This window comes from Neofelis nebulosa, chromosome 12 (genome assembly GCF_028018385.1).
Source record: "Neofelis nebulosa isolate mNeoNeb1 chromosome 12, mNeoNeb1.pri, whole genome shotgun sequence".
In the NCBI taxonomy this organism is placed as follows: Eukaryota; Metazoa; Chordata; class Mammalia; order Carnivora; family Felidae; genus Neofelis; species Neofelis nebulosa.
In genome coordinates this window covers 83596300-83620880 of record NC_080793.1, presented here as the reverse complement: position 1 = coordinate 83620880, position 24581 = coordinate 83596300, and the positions used below count along the sequence as shown (strand labels likewise).

Sequence of the window (24581 nt, the reverse complement as noted above, 5' to 3'; positions counted from 1 at the left end):
TAATACATTATATGCTAAATGTGGCTATTTATAAGTGTAAGTAAACATTTAGTTTCTTAATTGCAGTCGGCACATTTCCAATGCTCAGTGGCCACAGGTAACTGGTGGTTACCGTACTGGACAATATTGTTATAGCTCAGAGTTCTGTTGGAGTCACTGCTGGCCCAGTGCTTCTTCAACTTCAGTGTGTGCCTTAATCACATGGGTGCTCCTGGTAAAGTGCATATTCTTTTCAACTGGTCCAAGGTAGGGCTTGATTTGGCATTCCTAATAAGCCCTAGGTGTGGGCAAGACAGTATCTAAATGTGAAGTCTTTTTTAAGACCTGCATGTACTTCTCAATTCTGATAGAAAAGGCATGTCTTTGAAGCTTCAGACTCTGGAGGCTCCCTGGCTTTCTGGGGATTAAGCAGTTAATTAACCATTAAGTGACAGATGGTGGAGGCACTGAGTCACTCTTTTCTGTGTGAGCCGTCCTCTGATGGTGCCTCGGATGGGTCTGGATGGACAGTTGAGTCTGGGTGTCATTAGGGCCATCCCTGCTGGCAGGATTTAGCTGAGCACTCTAATAATTGGTTTTCTAACCTACCTTTTGACAAAGCAGTTTATAATTTTCTTTATCTTGGTACCTGTCACGGGGTGGTGATTTATATGTATTTTTTCTTCTTTTTAAGTGAAGCTGTGTCTTAATGTAGTATGGGCTTAGTCAGATTCAAAATCACAGAGTAGACAGGGCTGTGTGTCCCTGTTTCCAAATTAGCACCTTCCTTTTTGGCTTATTGATGCTTTCTTTATAATTACAAATAAGAACGGTCTGTTTAAATGACAATTATACTTCATAGCTCAGTGTACCAGAATTATGAACATAGATGTCTTAAATGTAATTACCTGCTGATTTCACCACCACCCCCCCCCCCATATCTTACTAAAACTGGACTCATGCAGATCTAGAATCAAATTGTAACCACTACCTACTAGTTGTGGAGCCATGTGCAAGTTCCTTAGTATCTCAGGTATATGCTATATATCTTTTAATTAAGACTTCATTTTTTTAGGGCAGTTTAAGATTCACAGCAAAATTGAGGAGAAGGTACAGAGATTTCCCAAATACCCCTGCCCCCACACAGGATCAAGCCTTACAATAATTATCAGCATTCCCCACCAGAGTGGTATGTTAGAGCTCATGAACCTACACTGACACATCATTATCACCAAAAGGCCATAGTTTACATTACAGTCGACTTTTGGTGTTGTACATTCTGTGGATTTGGACAAATGTAAAATAATGACAGGTATCTATCATTATATGATATCATACAGAGTATTTTTACTGCCCTGAAAATCTTCCGTGCTCTGCCTGTTTTCTCTCCTTCCTTCTAATCCTGGCAGTCACTGATCATTTTATTGTTTCGACAGTTTTACCTTTTCCAGAATGCCATATAGTTGGAATCGTACAGTATATAGCCTTGTTAGATTGGCTTTTTCCACTTCATAATATGCATTAAGTTTCTTCCATGTCCTTGCATGGCTTGATCCCTCATTTCTTTTTAATGCTGAATAATATTCCATTGTCTAGATGCATCACATGGAGTTATTCATCCATTCACCTACTGAAGGTCATTTTGGTTGCTTCCAAGTTTTGGTCATTCTCAATGAAGATGCTAAAAACATCTGTTTTTGTGTGGACATAAGTTTACAACTCCTTTGGGTAAATACCAAGGAACATGGTTGCTGGACTGTATGATAAGCGTATGTTTGGTTTTTAAGGAAACCGCCAAACCGTCTTCCAGAATGGCTGTACCGTTCTGTCTTCTCGCTACTTCCTACAGCTTCACAGCCTCACTGCATTTGATGTTGTCATTATTTCACATTTTGGCCCTCCTAATATGTGCAGTGGTATCTCATTATTCCGATTTGCATTTTCCTGATGACATACGGTATTATACATCTTTTCATATGCTTATTTGCCATCTGCAGATCTTCTTTGGTGGGGTGTCTGTGAAGGTGTTTGGCCTGTTTTTTAGTCAGGTAGTTTTCTTGTTGAGTTTTCAGAGTTTTTGTGTATATTTTGGATGATTGTTCTTTATCAGACATCTTTACAAGTATTTTCTCCTGGTCTTCAGTTAGTCTGTTCATTCTCTTGACATTACCATTCACAGAGCAGAAGTTTGTAATTAAAAAAAAAAAGTTTTTAATGTTTATTTTTGAGAGAGAGAGAGAGGGGAGGGGCAGAGAGAGAGGGAGACACAGAATCCAAAGCAGGCTCTAGGCTCTGAGCCGTCAGCACAGAGCCCGATGTGGGGCTTGAACTCTTGGACTACAAGATCATGACATGAGCCAAAGTCAAATGCTTATTTACTTGAGCCACCCAGGCACCCCCAGAGATTTGTCATTTTAATGAAGTCTGGCTTATCAATTCTTTGTTTCAGGGCTCATCAGACCTTATATTTTCATATGTGAAAAAGGGAGGAACTGGGTTTTTAGAAGGGTTAATGGTTAACAGCCATTAAACACTTAGCACTTACTGTCTGGCACTTTGTGATGTTCAGTCAATGATGATATGTTTTGGGTGCCCCTGTTTCCACATGTGTTCACAGAGGTACAGCCACAGGGAACTTATAACTTAGCTGGCTACTGCAAGAGCCAGGAATAAAGTCTGACCCGGTTCCCTTCCTGCACCCTCTCCTTCCGAAGTCACTGCAGAAGAGTTGCTGAGCCAGGTTGACTGAACCCAGGCCAACTACTTGGAAATGATCGTCAAGCTTGTCAGAGGGATTGGATCCATTTAGTGCCCAAGCAATAATACCATGCTTTTTTTTTTTTTTTTTGGTTTGAAGGCCAGGGAACTGACTGGTCACAGGTAGTTTCTGAAAGGCTCCATCAGTGTACAGGGGAAGAAGGCAGCGTTCTTCATGGAAAGGATACAGGCTTTGTAGCCACACTGACCTGGGTTAGAATGTGTCCTCTGCCACCTTTTACTTGTATGAACTTGAGCAAGTTACTTTACTTCTCTGACTTAAGTCTTTTCTTCTATAGATGAGTCTACAGAAGTCTACAGATTTCTGTAGATGATATTGATAATAGCTAAAAAATGATGGAGCATTTTCTCTGTGTCAGGCACTACCCTGAGTTCTCTACATGCACTGTCTGATTAAATTGTCTCAACAACCCTAGAGAGGTGGGTGTTGTTACTTCTCTTGCTTTACAGATGGGGGAAACTGAGGCAAGGAGAAGTTAGGTAATTTGCCTAACTGGTGAAGCAGAAATTGGAAACCCCACTTTCTGATTATGGAATGCTTGATGCATCCTTCTTAAAAACAAAAAGAAACAAGCTTTTTTGAGATATAATTCACATGCCATACAATAAAAGTATACAATTCAGTGGTTCTTAGTATACTCACAGAGTTGTGCAACCATCACCTTGTCAATTTTAGAACATCTTTATCAGCACAAAAAATAATTCACATATCCATTAGTTAAATCACCCCCATTTCTCCCTGAACTCTTATTCCTGGGCAACCACTGGTCTACTTTGGTCTCTAGATTTGCCTCTTCTGGACATTTTACATAAATGGAATCATATACAGTATTTGTCCTTTTACATCTATCTGGCTTCTTAAAATGTAAAAAAAAATTTTTTTTTAACTTTTATTTATTTTTGAAAGACACAGAGAGACAGAGCACAAGCGGGGGAGGGGCAGAGAGAGGGAGACAGAATCTGAAGCAGATTCCAGGCTCTGCGCTGTCAGCACAGCACCTGATGCAGTGCTGGAACTCACAAACCGTGAGATCATGACCTGAGCTGAAGTCGGATGCTTAACCGACTGAGCCCCCAGGCGCCCCTCTTAAAATGTTTCCAAGGTTCACCCATGTTGTGGCATGTATTGGTGTTTCATTCCTTATTATGGCCTAATAATAGTCCATTGTGGGGATATACCACATTTTGTTTACCCATTTATCAGTTGATGGTCATTTGGATTGTGTCCAGTTTTTTGCCGTTATAAATAATGCTGCTATGAACATCTGTGTACACATTTCTGTGTGGGCATATACTTTGAATTCTCTTGGAATCCACAATATGTTCTTAACTACTGTGCTCTTCCGGAAGACAAAAACGGGCAATTCTTACTTGGGAATGATCTCGTTATATTGTTGCTGCAGTGCCTTTGGTGGGTACCTTTATTGGGAGTGCTCATTCTGTGACGAATTAACAAGGCTTTTACAAATACCGCTTCACTCAGTCCTCACAACATTTCAAATAGGGTAGATGTAGTGAGCCCTGTTTTACAGATGAGGCAGCTGAGCCTCACCAAGTAAACTCCTCAAGGTCACAGAACTTGTAGAATGTATAGGGAGCTAGCTTGGACCCAAGTGTGTGTGATGGCCCACCGCGCTCTCACTTCAACATCATATGGCTGACATTTTCAGGGGTATTTATGAATAAATAAACCTCCCACTCGAAAGCTTACTGGCCTGGATTTTACAGTCCTTTCCATGGGCGTTTTCTTCATTTCCCTGTATGAAATAGATAGCGATATACTTGTTTGTACCAAGGGGCAATGGAATTGAGTGTGTGCCCAAGGTCATGGGTGGGTTGGGAGGTCAGAGTCTTGGCTGGAAGTGCCTGTTAGAGTCTAGGTTCATTGCTTTTTGCATTTTAGCACAACTGCTTTCCAAACAACCGTTGTGTCCTCCCTGAGACATACTGTCATTGTCTCCCAATTCTTTAATGTAGACTGAAGGTTCCGGATGGGGTTCAAAAAACTTCAGTAACTCTAGTACCTTTCAGCATTGGGCCTGAGGTGTAATCCTATGAATTCTGATGACCTGTCAGAAATCCCTGTTGTACCTCGTGTGTATCACTTTCTTAACTGTGCACACTGTAAGGTGCGGCGTGAGTACACCGTGCCCACAGTTTAGTTGCTGCCCGTGAGCACTCACCTTGCACGGCTGTGAAGGAAGGGTGAGGAGCCGGTGACAGCTTTGTTACCGCACTGGAAAATGAAATACTTGTGGGATAAACTATGAACGGTTTTTATTGGTAAACCAAAATTCATGTAAAGACTTGTTTTTTTTTTGGGGGGCGCCTGGGTGGCGCAGTCGGTTAAGCGTCCGACTTCAGCCAGGTCACGGTCTCGCGGTCCGTGAGTTCGAGCCCCGCATCAGGCTCTGGGCTGACGGCTTGGAGCCTGGAGCCTGTTTCCGTTTCTGTGTCTCCCTCTCTCTCTGCCCCTCCCCCGTTCGTGCTCTGTCTCTCTCTGTCCCAAAAATAAAAAAAATAAAAAACGTTGAAAAAAAAAAAAAAGACTTTTTTTAAAAAATTATTTTATTTTATTTTATTTTATTTTTTATTTATTTTTTTTTTTTTAAAAATTTTTTTTTTCAACGTTTTTTATTTATTTTTGGGACAGAGAGAGACAGAGCATGAATGGGGGAGGGGCAGAGAGAGAGGGAGACACAGAATCGGAAACAGGCTCCAGGCTCCGAGCCGTCAGCCCAGAGCCTGACGCGGGGCTCGAACTCACAGACCGCGAGATCGTGACCTGGCTGAAGTCGGACGCTTAACCGACTGCGCCACCCAGGCGCCCCCTTTTTTTTTTTTTTTAACGTTTATTTATTTTTGAGACAGAGAGAGACAGAGCATGAACGGGGGAGGGTCACAGAGAGAAGGAGACACAGAATCCGAAGCAGGCTCCAGGCTCTGAGCTGTCAGCACAGAGCCTGACGCGGGGCTCGAACCCACGGACCTTGAGATCATGACCTGAGCCGAAGTCGGACGCTTAACCGACTGAGCCACCCAGGCGCCCCCCTTTTTTTTTTTTTTTTTAATTTTTTTTTTTTTAACGTTTATTTATTTTTGAGACAGAGAGAGACAGAGCATGAACGGGGGAGGGTCACAGAGAGAAAGGACTTGTTTATTAATTCACTGCTCACTGGTTTACTACTATAAGGAAGGGTTCACTTTGAAGAGACTACAGACAAGTGTTCCAGAGCCAAGGACTTGGTTTATAATGTTAAAAATTACGCATTTTAGGAGGAGAGTGGAGCTCATTTTCTGCCTTTGCTGGGCAGAAGTGGTTCCTGCTTATTTGTTAGGTGTCCTGAAATTGTGCCCGGTGATTGGAATTTTTACTAAATCCTTCTTGACCGTTAAAATAAGACCCTATTTCGTGAGGGAAGAGAGGGGTATGCTCTTTGTAATTGCCATTACCTTATCGCTCACCACGCTCCCGCCCCACATGGCCTTTTTTCTTCCTTGAACATAATGAGCTTCTGTCTCACCTCAGGGCATTTGTGCTTACTGTCCCCTCTCCTTGGAGAGTGGTTCAGATTTTCTTAAGATTAGTTCTTTCCGGTGTCACACCTCATGGCACTTACTGCCGTCTGAGATTATAATATATGTTTACTTGTTTATTATTGTTTCTTTTTTTCATTAAAATCCTTCCTGTGAGGGGAGGACTCGGCTTGTATCCCCCCAGCACCGACACTGAGCCTTTATCTTCATCTGCTGTGGCAGGAGCAGAGTTGTTCCTGCTTACGTGTCTACTTCCTACCGACTATGGCCGCCTTGGGTAGTGACTCAGGGTAATTTTTCTTTCAGTCCCCAGGTTGCTGCTCAGTAAAGTTTTCTCAAATCTGTGAATACAGAGCTTAGGAATCCTTGTGAAGGTAAATTCCTAAACTTGAGATCTTCTCATGGAGGCTACTTCCCCCCACAAAATGTCCTTTCGATGTCTCTGGTAGAACAGTTCTTAGGGAAAGCCTGCAGTGGTTCTGGTGGCCATTCCCTGTGGACTCCCCACCCCTTCCTTTTCAAGATCTTTGCGCTATGCTATTCTTTTCGTCATGCACAACCCTACCCCAGCCCCAATCCCATTCATTCTTCAGACCTCATCTCAGTGTGATTTGCTCATGGGAAACACACCTCTCCCCTCCGCCCCCCATGAGATTAGGTGTTGGCTCTTGCTAAGCTTCCTGAGGGCAATGCCGTATCTGTGTTATTCATTCAATTCAGTAATCTGCATGCCCAGTGCGGGGCTTGAACTCATGACCCCAGATCAAGAGTTGCATGTTCTTCCGACTGAGCCAGGCAGGTGCTCCTGGTGCCATATCTGTTTTAACCTTCATTTGATCCTCAGAGTCCATCCAGCAGGTTACAGTTTGTAAACATATGCTGAGTGAATGAGTAAAGAATTAGTGATAGTGTATTTGCATATCCATGTTCCACAGCAGCACTGTTCAGCATAGCCAAGTGTTCAGCAAACCCAAGTGTTTATTCATCAGTGGATGACCGGATAAACAGAATGTGGTATACACATACAGTGGAATATCATTCGGTCTTAAAAAGGAAGGAAATTCTGATGCACGCGACAAGAATGAACAGAGAACATTAGGTTAGTGAAGTATGTCCCAAACAAAAAGACAAATGCTGTAAGACTTCACTTAGATGCCATACCTAGAGTAATCAAATTCAGAAACAGAAAGTAGAATGGTAGTTACCAGGGGCTGGGAGGAGGGGGCAGTGGAAGGTGGTTTAATGGTGTTGATTTCAGTTTTGCAAGATGAGTCTTGGAGACTGGATGTACGACACTCTGAAATATTTAACACCACTGAACTGTACAGTTAGAAATGATTAAGATGGTAATTTTGTTACATACTTTTTTAAATACGATGAAAAGAATTAGGGCAGAAACTGTGACTTCTGGAAATCACTGTAGAAGAATCTGGAATTCTTAAGTGGTATGATGCCTGTGACTTCTGGGCAATATGCATAAATTAAGGACAGAAGTATTTATTTCCTTATCAGGGAAGCTCAAGTATTTTCTAAAGAATGGTCAGAGTCCAGGAAGGAGCTGCTTTGTGTCTCCCCTCCCTGCCTAGGTTCTTGTGCTTCTCTGCTCCTAGGACCCAGTGAGCCCTGGGGTGAGCTGGGCCGCTGTGCGGTGAGCCTGCCTTCACCCACACAGCCCAACTGAGTACTGAGCATTGTACTTCCTGCCCTTCTTGGTATAAGATTTGAAGCAAACTTTTATTCATTTCCTACCCTGTTTTGCTGTTTTTTTTTTTTTAAGTTTATTTATTTATTTTGAGACAGAGAAGCAGAGAGAGAGGGACAGACAGAATCCCAAGCGGCTTCCATGTGCCATCAGAGCAGAGCCCAATGCGAGGCTCGAACTCATGAACCATGAGATCATGACCTGATCCAAAATCAAGAGTTGGACGCTTAACCAATGGAGTCACCCTGGCATCCCTCCTATTATGCTGTTCTAATGCTTATGAAGAACTTATTCTTGTAGAGTCCAAGGGAATGACTTGAACATTGTCATGCCTCTTTAGCACATGCCCTTTGTAGAGGTTGCCTCATTTCAGGCTGACAGTGGCCCTCTGAGGTATTATCCCATTTATTTATTTATTTATTTATTTATTTACTTACTTACTTACTTACTTACTTACTTACTTACTTACTATTTACTTATGAGAGAAAGAGAACACATGCAGGGGGAAGGGGCAGAGAGGGAGAGAGGGAGAAAGACAATCCCAAGCAGGCTCCATGCCTACTGTAGATAGCCTGACACAAGGCTGGATCCCACGTCTGTGAAATCTCGACCCAAGCTGAAATCAAGAGTTGGCCGCTGAAACGACTGAGCCACACAGGCATCCCTCCCCATTTTCTAAAGGTGGAGACAGATGATCGAAGATCCCACAGCTAAGTGACGGAACCAAGACCACTCCAGATCGTCTGCCTTTATAGCGCACATTCTTGCCTGTGCTTCAAGTTGCTTCCTGTATGGTCTCCATCTCGTGGTCCAGATTCGTCACACACCTTAACCCCAGACAGTTCAGATAGTGTACTCTTCACACTTACAAACTGCTTGGTCTGGTCCCTTAGTGTAACATACATTAGAGTACCAAGAATGACTGGAACCCCAAGACCGTGCTTTTGAAATCCCAAACCCAACTTTGAAACCCCAGGCATCCCATAAAGTCTCTGCTAGATGTTGAAAAACCTAAAATGTACTTTTCCACTTTCTCCCACCGTTGGTAAAAACAAAGAAGGAAACAAATAATACGGCTCTTTGTTATTCTTTTATCTGCTAAACTTACAGAAAGATTAGGGAGAAGAGAAAACTCTACTGAGTGAACACTCTGTCCCCCAGTTGGCTCCCTGCTTCCTCTCGCCTCCAATGATGTGAAACATCTTATCTTCAAGCCTTTAATTTCTATGTAACATTAGCAATTCCATTCACCTGAAACATTACCAGTTCATTTCTAGCCAGCTTATACCTTTTGTGTATGTGTGTATGGGAGGGTCTGTATAAATAAACCCTTCTCTAAATGTTCATTTCCAGAGTACTGCTCCAAAATGTCCTACTTGCTTAATACTTTCTACTTCGATAGTTACTCTGTATGTCTAACAAGAATATTTGCTCTGATTCTCTGGTTCCCTTGCGTGGGAGAAAGGAGGGAAAGAAAGCCCTTCAAGTGGTGTAAATCCAGACTGCTTTCTATTTTTCCTCACAAGTGGTGCTTTTCAAAGCGTTCCGGCGTCCCTGCTGTATGGATGTGTCACTGTGCGAGATGACAACAGGATTTGCTGGGAATGTGGGCCACTATTGTATCCGCCTTACGTAACCACGTGGAGTGGTGGCAATGGGTGAGCAGCCTGGGGTGTAGGCAGTGGCCTGGCCGATTAATCTCCAGAGGCCATGAAGACTGCTCAGGTCCTCCAGAGGATGTGGAGCCAGGCTGTTAAAAAGTTTGGGAGACTGAAAGGCCACGTGAGTCCCTCTGCAAGCTCTCCCTCTTTTCTTTCCCAGCCTTTCTTTGCGGGAAGTGGTTGGGGAGCAAAAGCTTTCGCACAGTGACTGCTTTCTCTTTGGATTTATTTGCCCTTCTGGCAGCTTTCAGTAACAAACTGTGACATGCAGCTTGTAGTCAATGGTGGGTTTTAGAAATACTTGCCTTATTTTTAGCAGACATGTGAAACTGATAGCCTCTTATGGGATTTATGAGTCAAATACTGCTGTCTTGCATGTTTTGGGAGTCTGCAAGTACGTTGTTGCTTCCTGGGAATGACTTAATATACTCCTCGTAGAAGATGTTTGTGTTTGGGGATTTATTTTGGGGTGAAACTTTTTGCTTCCTTATTCTGCAGAAATCTTTATTCTTATATCTAGGTTCTTCAGTTACAGGAAACAGTTTTTGACATGTTCTTTTCTTCCTCTCAGAGTTTTGAATGGCAAGTACTACTGTAGCATGTATGAATGTTTACTTTTACGGCTTGGGGTTTTTATCAGACAGCTCCCATGATTATGGGCTGAGTTTGAATAATCTGGGGTGTTGACTTGGGGTAGATAGACATGGGAGCCCTGTACCCCACTGCTCCCCCAGAGCTAGCTGATCTCTCCCTCACCTTCCTTCCATACACCTCTCAAATTATTGCCACCACCCTGTCTTTCCCGCCTCCGGTGGAAGTGATCACATTTTCTTCTGCTCTTTCACTTTGCAAAGTCTGGGCTTAAAAAATATTTGGTATAAGGTCCCTGTCCAGGAATTGGGTACACCTTGATGTTCACTCATACGCACCTGCCCTATTTTTTATTTTATTTTTTTAAATGTTTATTTATTTTTGAGGGAGATTGGCACGAGCAGGGGAGGGGCAGAGATAGAGGAAGACAGAGGCGGGCTCTGTCCTGACAGCAGAGAGCCTGATGTGGGGCTTGAACTCATAAACTGTGAGATCATGACCTGAGCCGAAGTTGGATGCTTAACCAACTGAGCCACCCAGGTGTTTCTGCCCCCCTGTTTCTGAACTTGTGAAGCATTTGGTGCAGGTGCAGGAATTACAGATCTAAATCATAAAGCCTGGTAGTAAAACAAATACCCGGGAGCCCATCATGCACATCCATGGAGCCTCATGGAGATGGACAGAAAGTCCTTTCTCACTCTGCCTCATTTCCTGGCTCATTTCATCCTGTAGTTTGTGGTTTTCATTCCCTTGCTTTTTCTTTTTTTTTTTCTTCATAGTTTTACCACACACATGCATATGCATTCCTAAGGAAAAAATTAGTTTTGCTTGCTTTTTCTTTATTGTGGTAAAAAAAAAAAAAAAAAACACCCGCAGAACATAAAACTGAGCATCTTAACCATGCTTAAGTGCACAGTGCCATAGTATTGAATATATTCACGTTGTTGTGAAACACTGCTTTCTGAACTATATCAAAGTGATATCAGGCTCTGCACATTCTTCTAGATGTTTTTCACTCAGTGTTTTATTTGAGTTGCATCTGTGTTGTGGTATGTGTGGCTCTAGTTTGTTTTCACTACTGTAGGATATCGCATTTTAATAATATATTCTGATTTACTTGTCCATTCTGCTCTTGATATTAATTTGGGTTGTTTCCAGGTTTTGGCTGTTGAGAATGTTACTGTGAATACTCTTTGTGTGTGTCCTTGTCACATATTCATATATTTCTCTTGGGCCTCTGCCCAGGAGAGAAATCACTGCATCATGGAATACGTGTATCTTTGGCTCTGATCCTTGTAGGTAAAGCTCCTCAAGGCTAAGCAACGGCTGAATACTGACAGCAATTCTGGGATCTGTACACAGCCCGGCACAGGTTGGGTGGGGCCCGAGCCGAGTGGCCCAGTTTGAAATGAATGAGCTGAAGCCCTCAACTAAGCTGCTGTAAGCTGGCAGCCTGTCCCCTGGGGGATGTACCCGGAGAGGATACTCTGAGGACTGTGTGACTGTGAGGGCTGCTCTGTGTTTCCCAAAAGGTGTTGATAGAGATGAGGCGGGAAGACACTCGGTGATTTTCTTTTTGGGCACACCTGTGGTAAACACTCCACGGGCTCTGGTGGTTTTTATTCACCAGTGTATCCCGAGTGCCACAAATCACAGGCTTGGCACATAGTGGGTACTTAATAAATGTCTTTGAATGAATGAATAAATGAGGGAGTGAATGAATGAAGGGGCTTCTCTGAGACCTTCATAAAAAGTCCTAGTTCTGTGGACTAAATACACAGTTATGGTATATTTTAATAGCTTTCAAAAGAACTATTAAAATGTATTTTTACTTCAGGTTCCTCATCTTTAAAAAATAAGATTTTAAATTCATCACTTGGTGTAACAGAACATATGTTCTTTTAAATACTATGTTTAAATAGTTAATAGTTTATGTCCCAACACATTACCAATCCTAGATAAAGAAGCCACTTACAATCTGATCAGTTCATACAAGTTGGAGAGATCTTTGGGCACGTGGCAAGGTCTGATTGATTAAAAATTTCAGTCAGTCCTGGGGCGCCTGGGTGGCTCAGCCGGTTAAACATTCGACTTCAGCTCAGGTCATGATTTCATGGTCCGTGGGCATGAGGCCCACGTCGGGCTCTGTGCTGACAGCTCAGAGCCTGGAGCCTGCTGCGGATTCAGTGTCTCCTCTCTCTCTGCCCTTCCCCTGCTTGCACTTTGTCTCTGTCTCTCTCTCTCTCAAAAATAAACGTTTAAAATAAGTTTTAAAAATTTAATTCAGTCCGGTTGGGGTGGCAGTGGTAGGAATAGGGGTTTAATTCTCTTTCTGATAAATCTAATTTAAATTACCCCTGTGGGCAGCACAGGAATACTTAGATAGTATAATCTCATTATGGAATAGTGAATTTCAAAAGCCAGGTTCATTCTACCTTGGGCAATATTTTAAAAATAAAGTTTTGTGGCAACTCACTTGTTTGGCTAAATGATAAAAATTTTTAAATCCAAAAACCTTTATTTTTTATTTAATTTTAATTTTTTTTTTTAACATTTATTTATTTCTGAGAGAAAGGCAGAGCATGAGCTGGAAGGGGGCAGAGAGAGAAGTAGACACAGAATTGGAAGCAGGCTCCAGGCTCTGAGCTGTCAGCACAGAGCCTGAACAGGGCTTGAGCCCAGGAGCGGTGAGATCATGACCTGAGCTGAAGTTGGCCGCTTAACTGACTGAGCCACCCAGGCACCCCTAAATCCAAAACTTTTAAAAGAGAACTTGTTTTTTTTATTTTTAAAATAAAAATGTATTCTAAAAGTAATGTACTCATATAAAAATATTCTCTTCCATACCACAGCTCCTGGGGAAATTTTAACATTTTTTGGTATTTATTCTTCCCATCTCTTCCATGTATGGTTATATAAATACATATATTTATGACAATAAGAATGGAAACAGTGATGTTTTGTATATGGATTTCTCCCTATAGACATTTGAATATGATCTATATATGTAACCAACCTCTTATTGTTGGACATTTTAATTACCTATTAAAAATTATACTCAGCTATAAAAAAACTTATATGTTTACCTTAGTGCACTTGTGCAGATAATCCTGTAAAATAAATTGCTAGAAGTGGAACTGAATGATCAAGGGGTAATCAGATTTTACATTTTGATACTTATTGTAATTTGCCCCCTGAAAGGTTTTTTATTTTTAATTTTTTTAATGTTTGTTTATTTATTAAATTTTTTTTTAACATTTGTTTATTATTAAGAGACAGACACAGAGTGTGAGCAGGGGGAGGGGTAGAGAGAGAGGGAGACACAGAATCCAAAGCAGGCTCCAGGCTCCCAGCTGTCAGCACAGAGCCCTATGCAGGACTCGAACTCACAAACCATGAGATCATGACCTGAGCCGAAGCCGGACGCTTAAACGACTGAGCCACCCAGGTGCCCCATAATGTTTATTTATTTTTGAGAGAGAGAGAGAGAGAGACAGAGAGAGAGAGAGCGCACGCGCGCGCGCAAGCTTGAGCGGGGGAGGGGCAGAGAGAGAGACACACACAGAATTGGAAGCAGACTCCAGGCTCCCAGCTGTCAGCCCAGAGCCCAATGCTGGGCTTGAACTCACAAGCCATGAGATCATGACCTGAGCTGAAGTTGGACGCTCAACCGACTGAGCCACCCAGGCTCCCTGCCCCCTGAAAGGTTTATACCAATTTATATTCCCACCCTTCCCACCAAGAGCGGATGGACCTGAAAATATGAAGCCAATTATTTCTTCTTCTCTTTAATTGAAAATGTAGTAATCATGATTAAGAAACTTTTAAAAAATTGATGGCAGTTAAGTAATTATTTTCTTTCTTTTTTTTTTTTTTAATTTTTTTAACATTTATTTATTTTTGAGACAGAGAGACAAAGCATGAATTGGGTAGGGTCAGAGAGAGGGAGACACAGAATCCGAAACAGGCTCCAGGCTCTGAGCTGTCAGCACAGAGCCTGACGCGGGGCTCGAACTCACGGACCGCGAGATCGTGACCCAAGCCGCAGTCGGCCGCTCAACCGACTGAGCCACCCAGGCGCCCCTAAGTAATTATTTTCAATGCCTATGCATTTCATTGTGTTGATTCATTTAACCCAAATATCACTCCATTTTTTGGACATTTGTGCTCCCTCCCACCCCAGAGCAATGCCCATTCCTAGGGGTGATTGTTATGGTATTGGTTAGTTATTTCCTGATGGTTTTTATTAAAAAAAAATTTTTTTTTACTTCCTATAATTTATTTATTTTTTATAATTTACCCAGGTCAGTTAGCACATGGTGCAACAATGATTTCAGGAGTAGATTCCTTAATGCCCCTTACCCATTTAGCCCATCCCCCCTCCCACAACCCCTCCAGTAACCCTGTTTGTTCTCCATATTTAAGAGTCTCTTATGTTTTGTCCCCCTCCCTGTTTTTACATCAATTTTGCTTCCCTTCCCTTAACGTTCATCTGTTTTGTACCTTAAAGTCCTCCTATGAATGAAGTCATATATTTGTCTTTCTCTGACTAATTTCGCTTAGCATAATACCCTCTAGTTCCATCCACATAGTTGCAATACTGATGATTTTTAGAAGACTATTCTGGAGAAGGTCTTGTGTGATGTTTCTTTTTTTTTTTTTTTTTAAATTTAAATTTTAGTTGGTTAACATACAGTGCACTATTGGCTTCAGAAGTAGAATTCAGTGATTCATCAGTTGCATACAACACCCAGTGCTCATCCCAACAGATGCCCTCTTTAGTACCCATCATCTAGCCTCTCTCCCACCCACCTCCCTCCATCAACCCATAGGTGTTCTCTATCATTAAGAGTCTTCCTGTGGTTTGTTTCCTTCTCTTCTTCTCCCCACCCCTTTCCCGTATGTTCATCTGTTTTGTTTCTTAAATTCTACATTTGAGTGAAATCATACGGTATTTGTCTTTCTCTGATTGACTTACTTCACTTAGCATAATACATTCTAGCTCCATCCGTATCCTTGCAAGTGGCAAGATTTCATTCTGTTTGAAGGCTAATATTCCATTACACACACACACACACACACACACACACACACACACACCACATCTCTATCCATTCATCAGCTGATGGACATTTGGGCTCTCTCCATAGTTTGGCTATTGTTGATAATGCGTGCTATAAAGTTTGGGGTGCATGTACCCCCCTTCAAATCTGTATTTTTATATCCTTTGGGTAAATACCTAATAGTGCAACTGCTGGATTGTAGGGTAGTTCTATTTTTAGTTTCTTGAGGAACCTCCATACTGTTCTCCAGGGCGGCTCCACCAGTTTGCATTCCCACCAACGGTGATGTTTTCTCCTAATGTGTAGGGATATAGCTATATTGAAAGAGGAATTGGCATCTGTATTTATTTTACCACAACTTCCAGGTTAATTCACCCTGTTGAAATTTGCCAGCTTTGAGGTAGAGTCAAGTGTAAGAAGATGAACTTGGGGAGCATGCATGCTAGTAAAGTCATTTCTAGTTGGTAGGTGATTGGTTAAGGCCACATTGAAACCTGAAGGTGTCAGGGCGTTAGGAGGTGTTCTGTGGAAATGGAAAGAGAGGATCGAGATAATTCTAATCAACCAGGTTTCTGCTTACTATTTCCTTTTAAGAAAACTTTTTTTAGGGGCGCCTGGGTGGCTCAGTCGGTTAAGCGGCCGACTTCGGCTCAGGTCATGATCTCGCGGGCTGTGAGTTCGAGCCCCGTGTCGGGCTCTGTGCTGACAGCTCAGAGCCTGGAGCCTGCTTCAGATTCTGTGTCTCCCTCTCTCTGACCCTCCCCTGTTCATGCTCTGTCTCTCCCTGTCTCAAAAATAAATAAAATGTTAAAAAAAAAAAATTAAAAAAAAAAAAAGGAAAACTTTTTTTAAAATAGAAAACTTTATTAAAATCTTGGAAGACTTGCGTTATACTGGCACACATTGTAAAATGCCGTTTTAAACACAGACTGCAACATTCCAGAGAGGAATGGTGGTGATAAAGCCCACCTAGCACACTAGACCTTATCGGCACTCAAGTTCCCAACCTGACCACCTCAAGGGTGCTGTCGAAGAGGCAGAGGGCCACTGACTGTAACAGAAAATTTCCTTTAAGAAAACTTTTAAGTAGTAGAAATCAGTGCTTTAATCACATTAACAAGTGAGAAATAGTGTACCCACTTCTTGGTTCATTGAAAAGAAAACCTTTTTGAGTGTCTACTCTGTGCACTCACTGCTGTTCTAGGAGAAAAGGGACGAAATGGAGTGAGTGAGATATAAAAATCTTACCTGAAAATCCACTTCCATTTTCTTTCAATTGATAAACAGTGGTCGGGGCGCCTGGGTGGCTCAGTTGGTTAAGTGTCCCACTTTGGCTCAGGTCATGATCTCACTGCTCGTGAGTTCAAGCCCCACATCAGGCTCTATGCTGACAGCTCGGAGCCTAGAGCCTGCTTCAGATTCTGTCTCCCTCTTTCTGTCCCTCCCCTACTCATACTCCGTCTCTCTCTCAAAAATAAATAAAATATTTTAATTAAAAAGAAAAAAACAGTGGTCATGGTGAACAAACTTTTGTCACCATGTCAAAAGTCTTTGTCAAAAAGACGTATGGTCTTTTTGAATGTATACCTGTTTCAATGCGTTGTGCCTTCATTTAACCTACACATAACCCCATTTTGTGTTTTTTGTTTTTTTAAAAAAAATTTTTTTTTTCAACGTTTTTTATTTATTTTTGGGACAGAGAGAGACAGAGCATGAACGGGGGAGGGGCAGAGAGAGAGGGAGCCACAGAATCGGAAACAGGCTCCAGGCTCCGAGCCATCAGCCCAGAGCCTGACGCGGGGCTCGAATTCACGGACCGTGAGATCGTGACCTGGCTGAAGTCGGACGCTCAACCGACTGCGCCACCCAGGCGCCCCCACATAACCCCATTTTGGATGCTGATACCCGTCCCTCCCCAGACCCCTGTCCTGTCACCATAGCACCTGGTCGTAGGTGTGCTGGTAGCATGGATCCTACTTCTTGCCTGTTCCAGGACCATTTGTATTTTCTTTTTAACTCTAGAGGTGATTTTTTTATTCTAGTTTTTAATCTAATAACTCTGATCTCTTGGAGCCAGATGGTATTAGCCATGGAAATGTCCTTTTAAAAGTGAGTACATAGTGGGAGGGTGAGCTAAGGGATTAGGACTTCCTCTCAATTTGACTAATCAGTTAGAGCTACTCAAGAGTGGGCTGGTTTACCTTCTGTACAAACAAAATTGCCTTTTCCTAAGCCCCTCTGCCAAAGGGAACAGATGATCTGCTCCAGTAGATCGGTTGATAGACTTGCCTTTTATGTTAAGCTGTGTTTTTCTCCCCAGTCAAGAGAGTTTGTTAACTGGGGAAAAAAGAAGCACATCATCTAGACATTTTTCAGTTCTTTACTCTCTCTCATATTAGTATCAGTGCAGGAATGGCAAATTTGATTTGAAAAAATTTTAATGTAAAACAACTAGTTTTCTTAAAATTATTTTAGTTTGTATATAAATACAGTAAGGCCTTTTATTTACGTATTTCTTTGTGTCCTTAGGTTTTAGATTGTCTCTTATTAAAAGACATAGAGCTTGATGGACCTTCTTGTTTTTTTAAATTTTTTTTAAACTTTATTTATTTTGAGAGAGAAAGCAAGCAGGGGAAGGGCAGAGAGAGAGAGAGAGAGAGAAAATCCAAAGCAGGCTCCATGCTGTCACCTCAGAGCCCGATGCGGGGCTTCAATTTATGAACTGTGAGATCACGACCTAAGCTGAAACCAAGAGTTGGACGCTTAACCGAATGAGCCACCCAGGCCTCCCTGGACCTTCTTGTTTCCCTGTATTTATTGTGATTACTCTTCTATATTCTTTCTATATTCTAGTTTGCATTTTACATTTGTGCTGTTTTTTTTTTTTTTTCTAAGTTTCCCCTTTTGCCTCCTTTGCCTTGTTTTGGATTGACTTGTTGTTTGTTTTGTTTTTACCTCTGCTATGTTGGAAGTTATGTACTGTAAGTATTCCTATCGTGGTTACCCCAGAAAATTTAACATGTAGATTTGACTCAGTGAAGTTTAAAATTAATCAGCAGTTTAACTCTGCTCCTGAATAAAACATTTAGAGTAATCTAATTATGTTCAAGTGTTCTGGATTTACATGTGTGTTGTTTATACTTTGGCTCTGTCTTATTTGTATTAAGTCTAACAGGTTATACATTATTATTATAGTTGCATACAGCCAGTACGTGCTCAGGCTTACTCATGTTCCTTCTTGTGTTTTGGGTCTTCCTTCTGGGATTATTTTCCTTCTTTCTCAAATATCCTTTGGAAATTGTTTTATTGCTGGTCTAGGGTACTAATCTCTCCCAGTTTTTATGTTTAAAAAAATGTCTTTTATGCCCTCTAAATCAACATGTATTGTGTTAAAAATATTCTGTTAATTTTGGGCTTCCATCATTGCTGTTTAGAAGTCAGCTGTTACTCAGATTGTTCTTTTGTAGGTAATCTCTCAGGTCTAGACTGTTCTCGAGTCTTTATGTATTTTTTTCTGCCTTGAAATTACCATGTATTTATTTATTTTTTTTTCAACGGAAATTACCATGTATTTAAAAGTGTTTTTTCCCCATCTCTACCACCACCACCCCTATTTACTCTGCTTTTTGATGTACTGGGCTTCCTGAACGTGAAAAATCTTTAATTCTGGAAGAGTCATTATCTCTTTGAGTACTGAATCTCTCCTGTACCCTTTCAGCATCTTGTTCAGGAAATCCAACCAGATACATTGTAAATAAGACTTCCTTGGTCTTAACTTTTCTTTAAGGATGTCTCACTTTTTATTTTTTTTTTTAATTTTTTTTTTTTTTTCAACGTTTATTTATTTTTGGGACAGAGAGAGACAGAGCATGAACGGGGGAGGGGCAGAGAGAGAGGGAGACACAGAATCGGAAACAGGCTCCAGGCTCCGAGCCATCAGCCCAGAGCCTGACGCGGGGCTCGAACTCACGGACCGTGAGATCGTGACCTGGCTGAAGTTGGACGCTCAACCGACTGCGCCACCCAGGCGCCCCATGTCTCACTTTTTAAATGCTTATTGCTGTGTTCTGGATAATTTCTTCACATCTGTCTTCCAATTAATTACTCTTTTCAGCTGTGTACAGTATGTGGCTCACTCCACTGTTTATCTCAATTATATATTTTTATTTCTAAAATTTTTGTTTGCCTTTTTTCTGATTTCCTTGGTCATTTTTGATGTTCCCTTGTCCTTTCATTACATTTCCAATTTCCCCTTTTAATTTCTTATGATAAACATACATGTTATATCCACTTCTTTGAGTCTGTGATTGATATTCCCAGTATTTATAGTCTTTGGTCCTGCAGTTTCCTGTTTTAACTCTCACTCATGGTGACCCGCTTTGCGTGTGTGCGTTCAAATTGTCAACTTCTGTTCCTCAGATACTCACGTGGCGGATTCTCTGAAACCTGTGTTTAGTATGTTCCTTGGAGAGAATTTGCATTTGCCTCTGTGTCCCAGGGTGGTGCTCCCTTGCCTAACCACTTTTAGCAGGTTTTGAGGAGATGTACTATCTGTAATAATTTTAGTCTCAAACTTGGGTGAGTACAGGTCTGTTGGTAGGAGTTCTCCAGGGAGATAGTTTTAGTTATTTCCGCTCTACTCAGAGCCAAGGAACATGCCCCTGCCATCTCCAACTGCCCGATGGAGTTCTTCCCCTACTACATCCACTCCCATCTAATCTCCCCCCTGTTTGGGTCCTACAGCTTATCTCTCTTCCCAGCCTTCTGTTGGAATGCCCGCTTCGATACTGGTTTATCTCTCTGGCTTTGAGCTTTCTTGGCATTTCTAGCCTTTAAGGATTTCTCCTCAAAGGCAGCCTGCATTTAATGGATTTATTATTAGTATTTTTAAACTGATAACCACTATTTTCAGGCTTTTCTGGACACTTTTTGAAGTCAGAAAGTCAGAAAGGAAGCCCCCATCTATTTATGCAGGCATTTTCATCTTTCACACTCAGCAGTACCCATGGAGAAAAGGCACTCTCTGACAAGGCCAGGGATTCCTTTAGACATTAAAAATGCATAAGATTTGCCTAAGAGGTCATCTTTGACAGGAGGAGGGGAGAGTGACTTAAAAAAAAAAGGAAATAAGTATCTGTTTAAAACTCTAGATTTCTTTTTAAGGGATTTTATAATGACTGCTTTGGAGTAGTAGTAATAAAAATGTTCAACACTTAATATTTCAATTTTTTAGGGTCTATCTCTTACTATGTATTTCATTACTTTTCATTTGTTAAGACTACCATTTGATTGAAGGAGTGTTTGAAAATAGGTAACATAATGTTCCTAAAAAATATCAACTCCTTTTAGTGTGTAGAATGTGTAAGCTGGACTTTATATAAAGACATCTTGAATTACAGCTTTATTTCTAGCATTGAAATGTTTGTGGTTTAAACAAATTGGTTTTGCTGTTTGAAAACAGGCCCCAGGCATGGAAGAAGTGATATGGGAACAGTACACTGTGACCCTACAAAAGGTGAGTGCTGCACAGTTCATATGTGCCACAGTCATGTTCTCGAGCTCACGGGTCATGGATCCTATTCACTTTCGGCCACAGTTTTCCCCCCCCTTAAGGTGGATGATGCATTGTAGCTGGCAGTAATTACTGCATTATCAAAGATTTGCACGCTATTATATTTTTTGGTTAAGGCCCGTGTAATCAAAAATTATAGAGGTTACTTAGTGTATTCACCTATCGCCAGACAGAACAGGTTATGAAGAAAGAGAAAAGGAGGGAAGAAATGGAAATAACCTCTACTATTTAAGGATGTTGAGGTAGCATCTACAACTTCTATCATTTTTATTATGATAAATATTTTATTTGATAGATAATATTTTATTATGATAGAACGTATTAAGTTCAAACTAAATTTTGAAACATTGGTTTAACAGAAGACATGGGTTGTATTTCTTATCCCATTCATGATTAAAGGAGTTTTTTTTTTTTTAAGTTTATTTATTTTGAGAGAGACTGAGACAGCATGAGAGGGGGAAGGGCAGAGAGAGGGGGAGAGAGAGAATCCCAAGCAGGCTCCACGCTGCCAGTACAGAGCCCGATACAGAGCTCGAACCCACGAAGCTGCGAGACCATGACCTGAGCCGAAACCAAGAGCTGGACGATTAACTGACTGAGTCACCCAGGTGCCCCTGTCCAACTCGTGATTATATCAGGAGGCACCGAGTTAATCAGATTTTTAAAAATCCTGCCCTCCTTCCCCATGGGACTGAAAGCCAACGTAAACCAGATAGAAAGGTATTTCACTTAATTTTTATGGCTTAATTTTTACAGTTGTTTCATGGGATTGCTCCTCTTGATTAAATGAGGTAACGCAGATGGCCTCTAGTACATGGAGTCCAGCACATAATGATTGCTTCATAAGTGTTAGTTCTAGTCCCTTTTACTCTCCTGACAGCAGATTCGAGGTGGGCATGATAGGTGTTAGCCCCACTTGAAACCAGCACAGCCACCAACAGTCTGTAAGTGATTTGTGTGCGGCTCGGCGGACCTGAGAGGCACTTGTGGTCCTGGGGTCTTATTCCATCAGCTGCCCTGGTCAGCATCTCTATGACTTTTGTGGGCTCTGCTGGTCTTAGTCCTGCTCTGAATCCCTCCAGGCTCTGGATTGTAAGTTCCTAGAGGAGTTGTATGTTCCTCAGAGGGAGAGTTTTCCTTTAACCCTTAGAACTGTGAATTTTTCAAATCCTGACTTTAGTGAAAAGTTAGTTCCTGAATAAATGAATTAGTCCTGGTTGAAAAACACCCACGTCAGTGCTTAGGAGCTGAAACTTCCGGAGTTAAGTAACATGACATGGTTTCTTTGGATGAGTGCTTTCCCCCCTTGGGTCTTAATTCTCAACTCTGGTCGTCTTCTGACTCTTCTCTGCGCCCTTCCACCAGCATTTCACATACCCCTTGAGTTGTGGGCCTCAAAGTGGCAACGATGAGAGACATTTTAAGTCTGGTATAGAGGACAGAGCTACCTCCGCATAAACCAACTACTAGGTGATGGTGCTGCCCAGTCCAAGGCCATGTAATCATGGGACAGTCGCCTAGCCTGTTTTGTGTTGGTCATTGTCACCAGTTGGCATAGTGGGTCCTATGCAGGAAAATGGGGGAAGACTTTCTTGTATTCTTGGAGTACATTTTTACGTAATCAGACCCTGATTTACAGTTACAGTCACATGCCCATATCATCTGCATGAAACTTTGGGAGCGTAGCTTTTTTAAACACTGAAATGAAAGGGTTATTTATGTATTATCCAGGTTCACTGTTTTACATTTCTAGACCAATTGTGAATGTAATTAGTCTGTATTTTCTGTCTTATATGTACACAGGAGTTTAATGTTTTGCTCTGTCATAAAATCTTAAAACTGCTTATCTTCATATCTTTAAAATCCATTTACTTCTTTTTTCACCCTATTAAAATGAAACCACCAGTTCACCTAACTGGGAAGTTAAAGTCATACTTTAAAAATAGGGTTTTCAGCACAGATTCAGTTGTGACTGAAACTCAGGCCAGGATATGAGAACAGGTATGATTGCTGATTTGAATAGCATATCCCTGTTTGGACAGAAGATGTTATTTCCCATGCCAGCCCCTAGCGATAACTCCAGGCTGTTTTATCAGTCTTTTCCAGCTTTCACAAGACTGTTCCTTTTAGATAAGGATTTCCCTTTATAAACTTGTCAGCTAATCATGATGGTGCCTTATTTTATCATTTGTGTCTGTGAGCCCTCTGCTCTTGAGCTGTCTCTGGTTATTGGTTTGACCTTTATTTTACTGAGTGCTTGTAATAAATCCCAAAAGCCACTTACAGAAGGATTTTTATTATTTTAATTTTTCTCTTAACTCCAATGAACAGGATTCCAAAAGAGGATTTGGAATAGCAGTGTCCGGAGGCAGAGACAATCCCCACTTTGAAAATGGAGAAACATCAATCGTCATTTCTGATGTGCTCCCGGGGGGGCCCGCCGATGGGCTGCTTCAGTGAGTGTCCTTGCACCCCAGCCCCTGCCCACCCCACTGGTTGCTCCTAGACAGGGTATGCACTTAAAAAAACAAAACAAAACAAAACAAAAAAACCAAACTTGCATATATATATATATATATATATATATATATATATATATATACATACATACATACACAAGAATTGAGACCATAACATATCATGCTTTAACAATCCCTAAACCTTTAGAGGAAGGAGAGCAGTCATTTCCACAGGAAAAGAGTAATAACTATCACAACTATCATTCCTAGGCTTAGGAATCATTTCTGAATGTGGAGTACAAAATCAGCATGCTCTCCTCCCGGCCCCTAGCACCCAACCAACACTTTATACTTATTTTACCTTCTATTCATTAAGGATTTAATGAGGATACTTTGGCTTAATGATGATCTGATTTGTGTTTTTTTTGTTTTGTTTTGTTTTTTGAGAGAGAGAGTGCACACACAAGCAAGGGAGGGGTGGGGGGGGAGAGGGAAGGAGGGGGGGAGGGAGGGAGGGAGGGAGAGAATGAGAGAGAGAGAGAGAGAGAGAGAGAGAGAGAGAGAGAGAGAGAGAGAAAGAATGAGAATCTTAAGCAGGCTCCACGCTTAGCGTAGAGCCCAATATGGGGCTCGATCTCACGACTTTGAGATCGTGACCTGAGCCGAAATCAAGAGTCGGCCACTTTACTGACTGACGTACCCAGGCACCCCAATGATGCTCTGACTTACAAGAGGGATGTGGAAACTGGGAAAACTTACTACATGAAAACACAGGTTTTCCAAATGCCAGCCTTCTGTTCTGAAGAGATCATGCCATTTTTAAAAGAAACATATCTGAGTTCCCTCAGGACAGTTTCTTAGGTCAGAATCTAAAATTAATTATATGACTGTCTTGGCCAGAGAGCTCAAAAGTTTAGGATTTATTGGCATATCAAGTCTGTATATTCGTATCTAAGTAGTCTTTCATACAGAGAGCAGTGTAGGATTTAAAAAGTGATTTTGGGGATGAGGTAAGTAAGAGGGTTCTAATGACCTCAATATTTCCTTAATAACCTCAGGCAAACTCCTGATCTCCTCCCCTCCATAAAAACACAGGTGGATATAAACCTGCTCTGGGGGCTATCTTTAGACTTCCTGAAGCCCACCATGCACCACAGGCAGGGAGGGCCTAATGCAGAAGTTCTTTTGTGCCTTGACCTTGCCACTGCCTAGTGCCTCCTGGAGGGACCGTTGGGTATT

The 24581-nt window shown here is 41.6% G+C and overlaps 1 protein-coding gene across 8 annotated transcripts in view; it reads left to right on the top strand.

Moving 5' to 3' along the window:
• The window catches only part of TJP2 (tight junction protein 2), a 131910-nt gene that overhangs the window by 70685 nt on the left and 36644 nt on the right, over nt 1-24581 (top strand). For 7 of the 8 annotated variants that reach the window (XM_058695758.1, XM_058695756.1, XM_058695752.1 and 4 more), the window contains 2 exons: nt 20773-20826; nt 23215-23339. In XM_058695758.1, the coding sequence (XP_058551741.1) occupies nt 20782-20826; nt 23215-23339 (170 nt within the window). In that variant the 5' untranslated portion in view covers nt 20773-20781. Of the gene's footprint in view, nt 1-9691; nt 9779-20772; nt 20827-23214; nt 23340-24581 lie in introns of those variants that run through there. The other variant, XM_058695753.1, reaches the window with a different exon arrangement.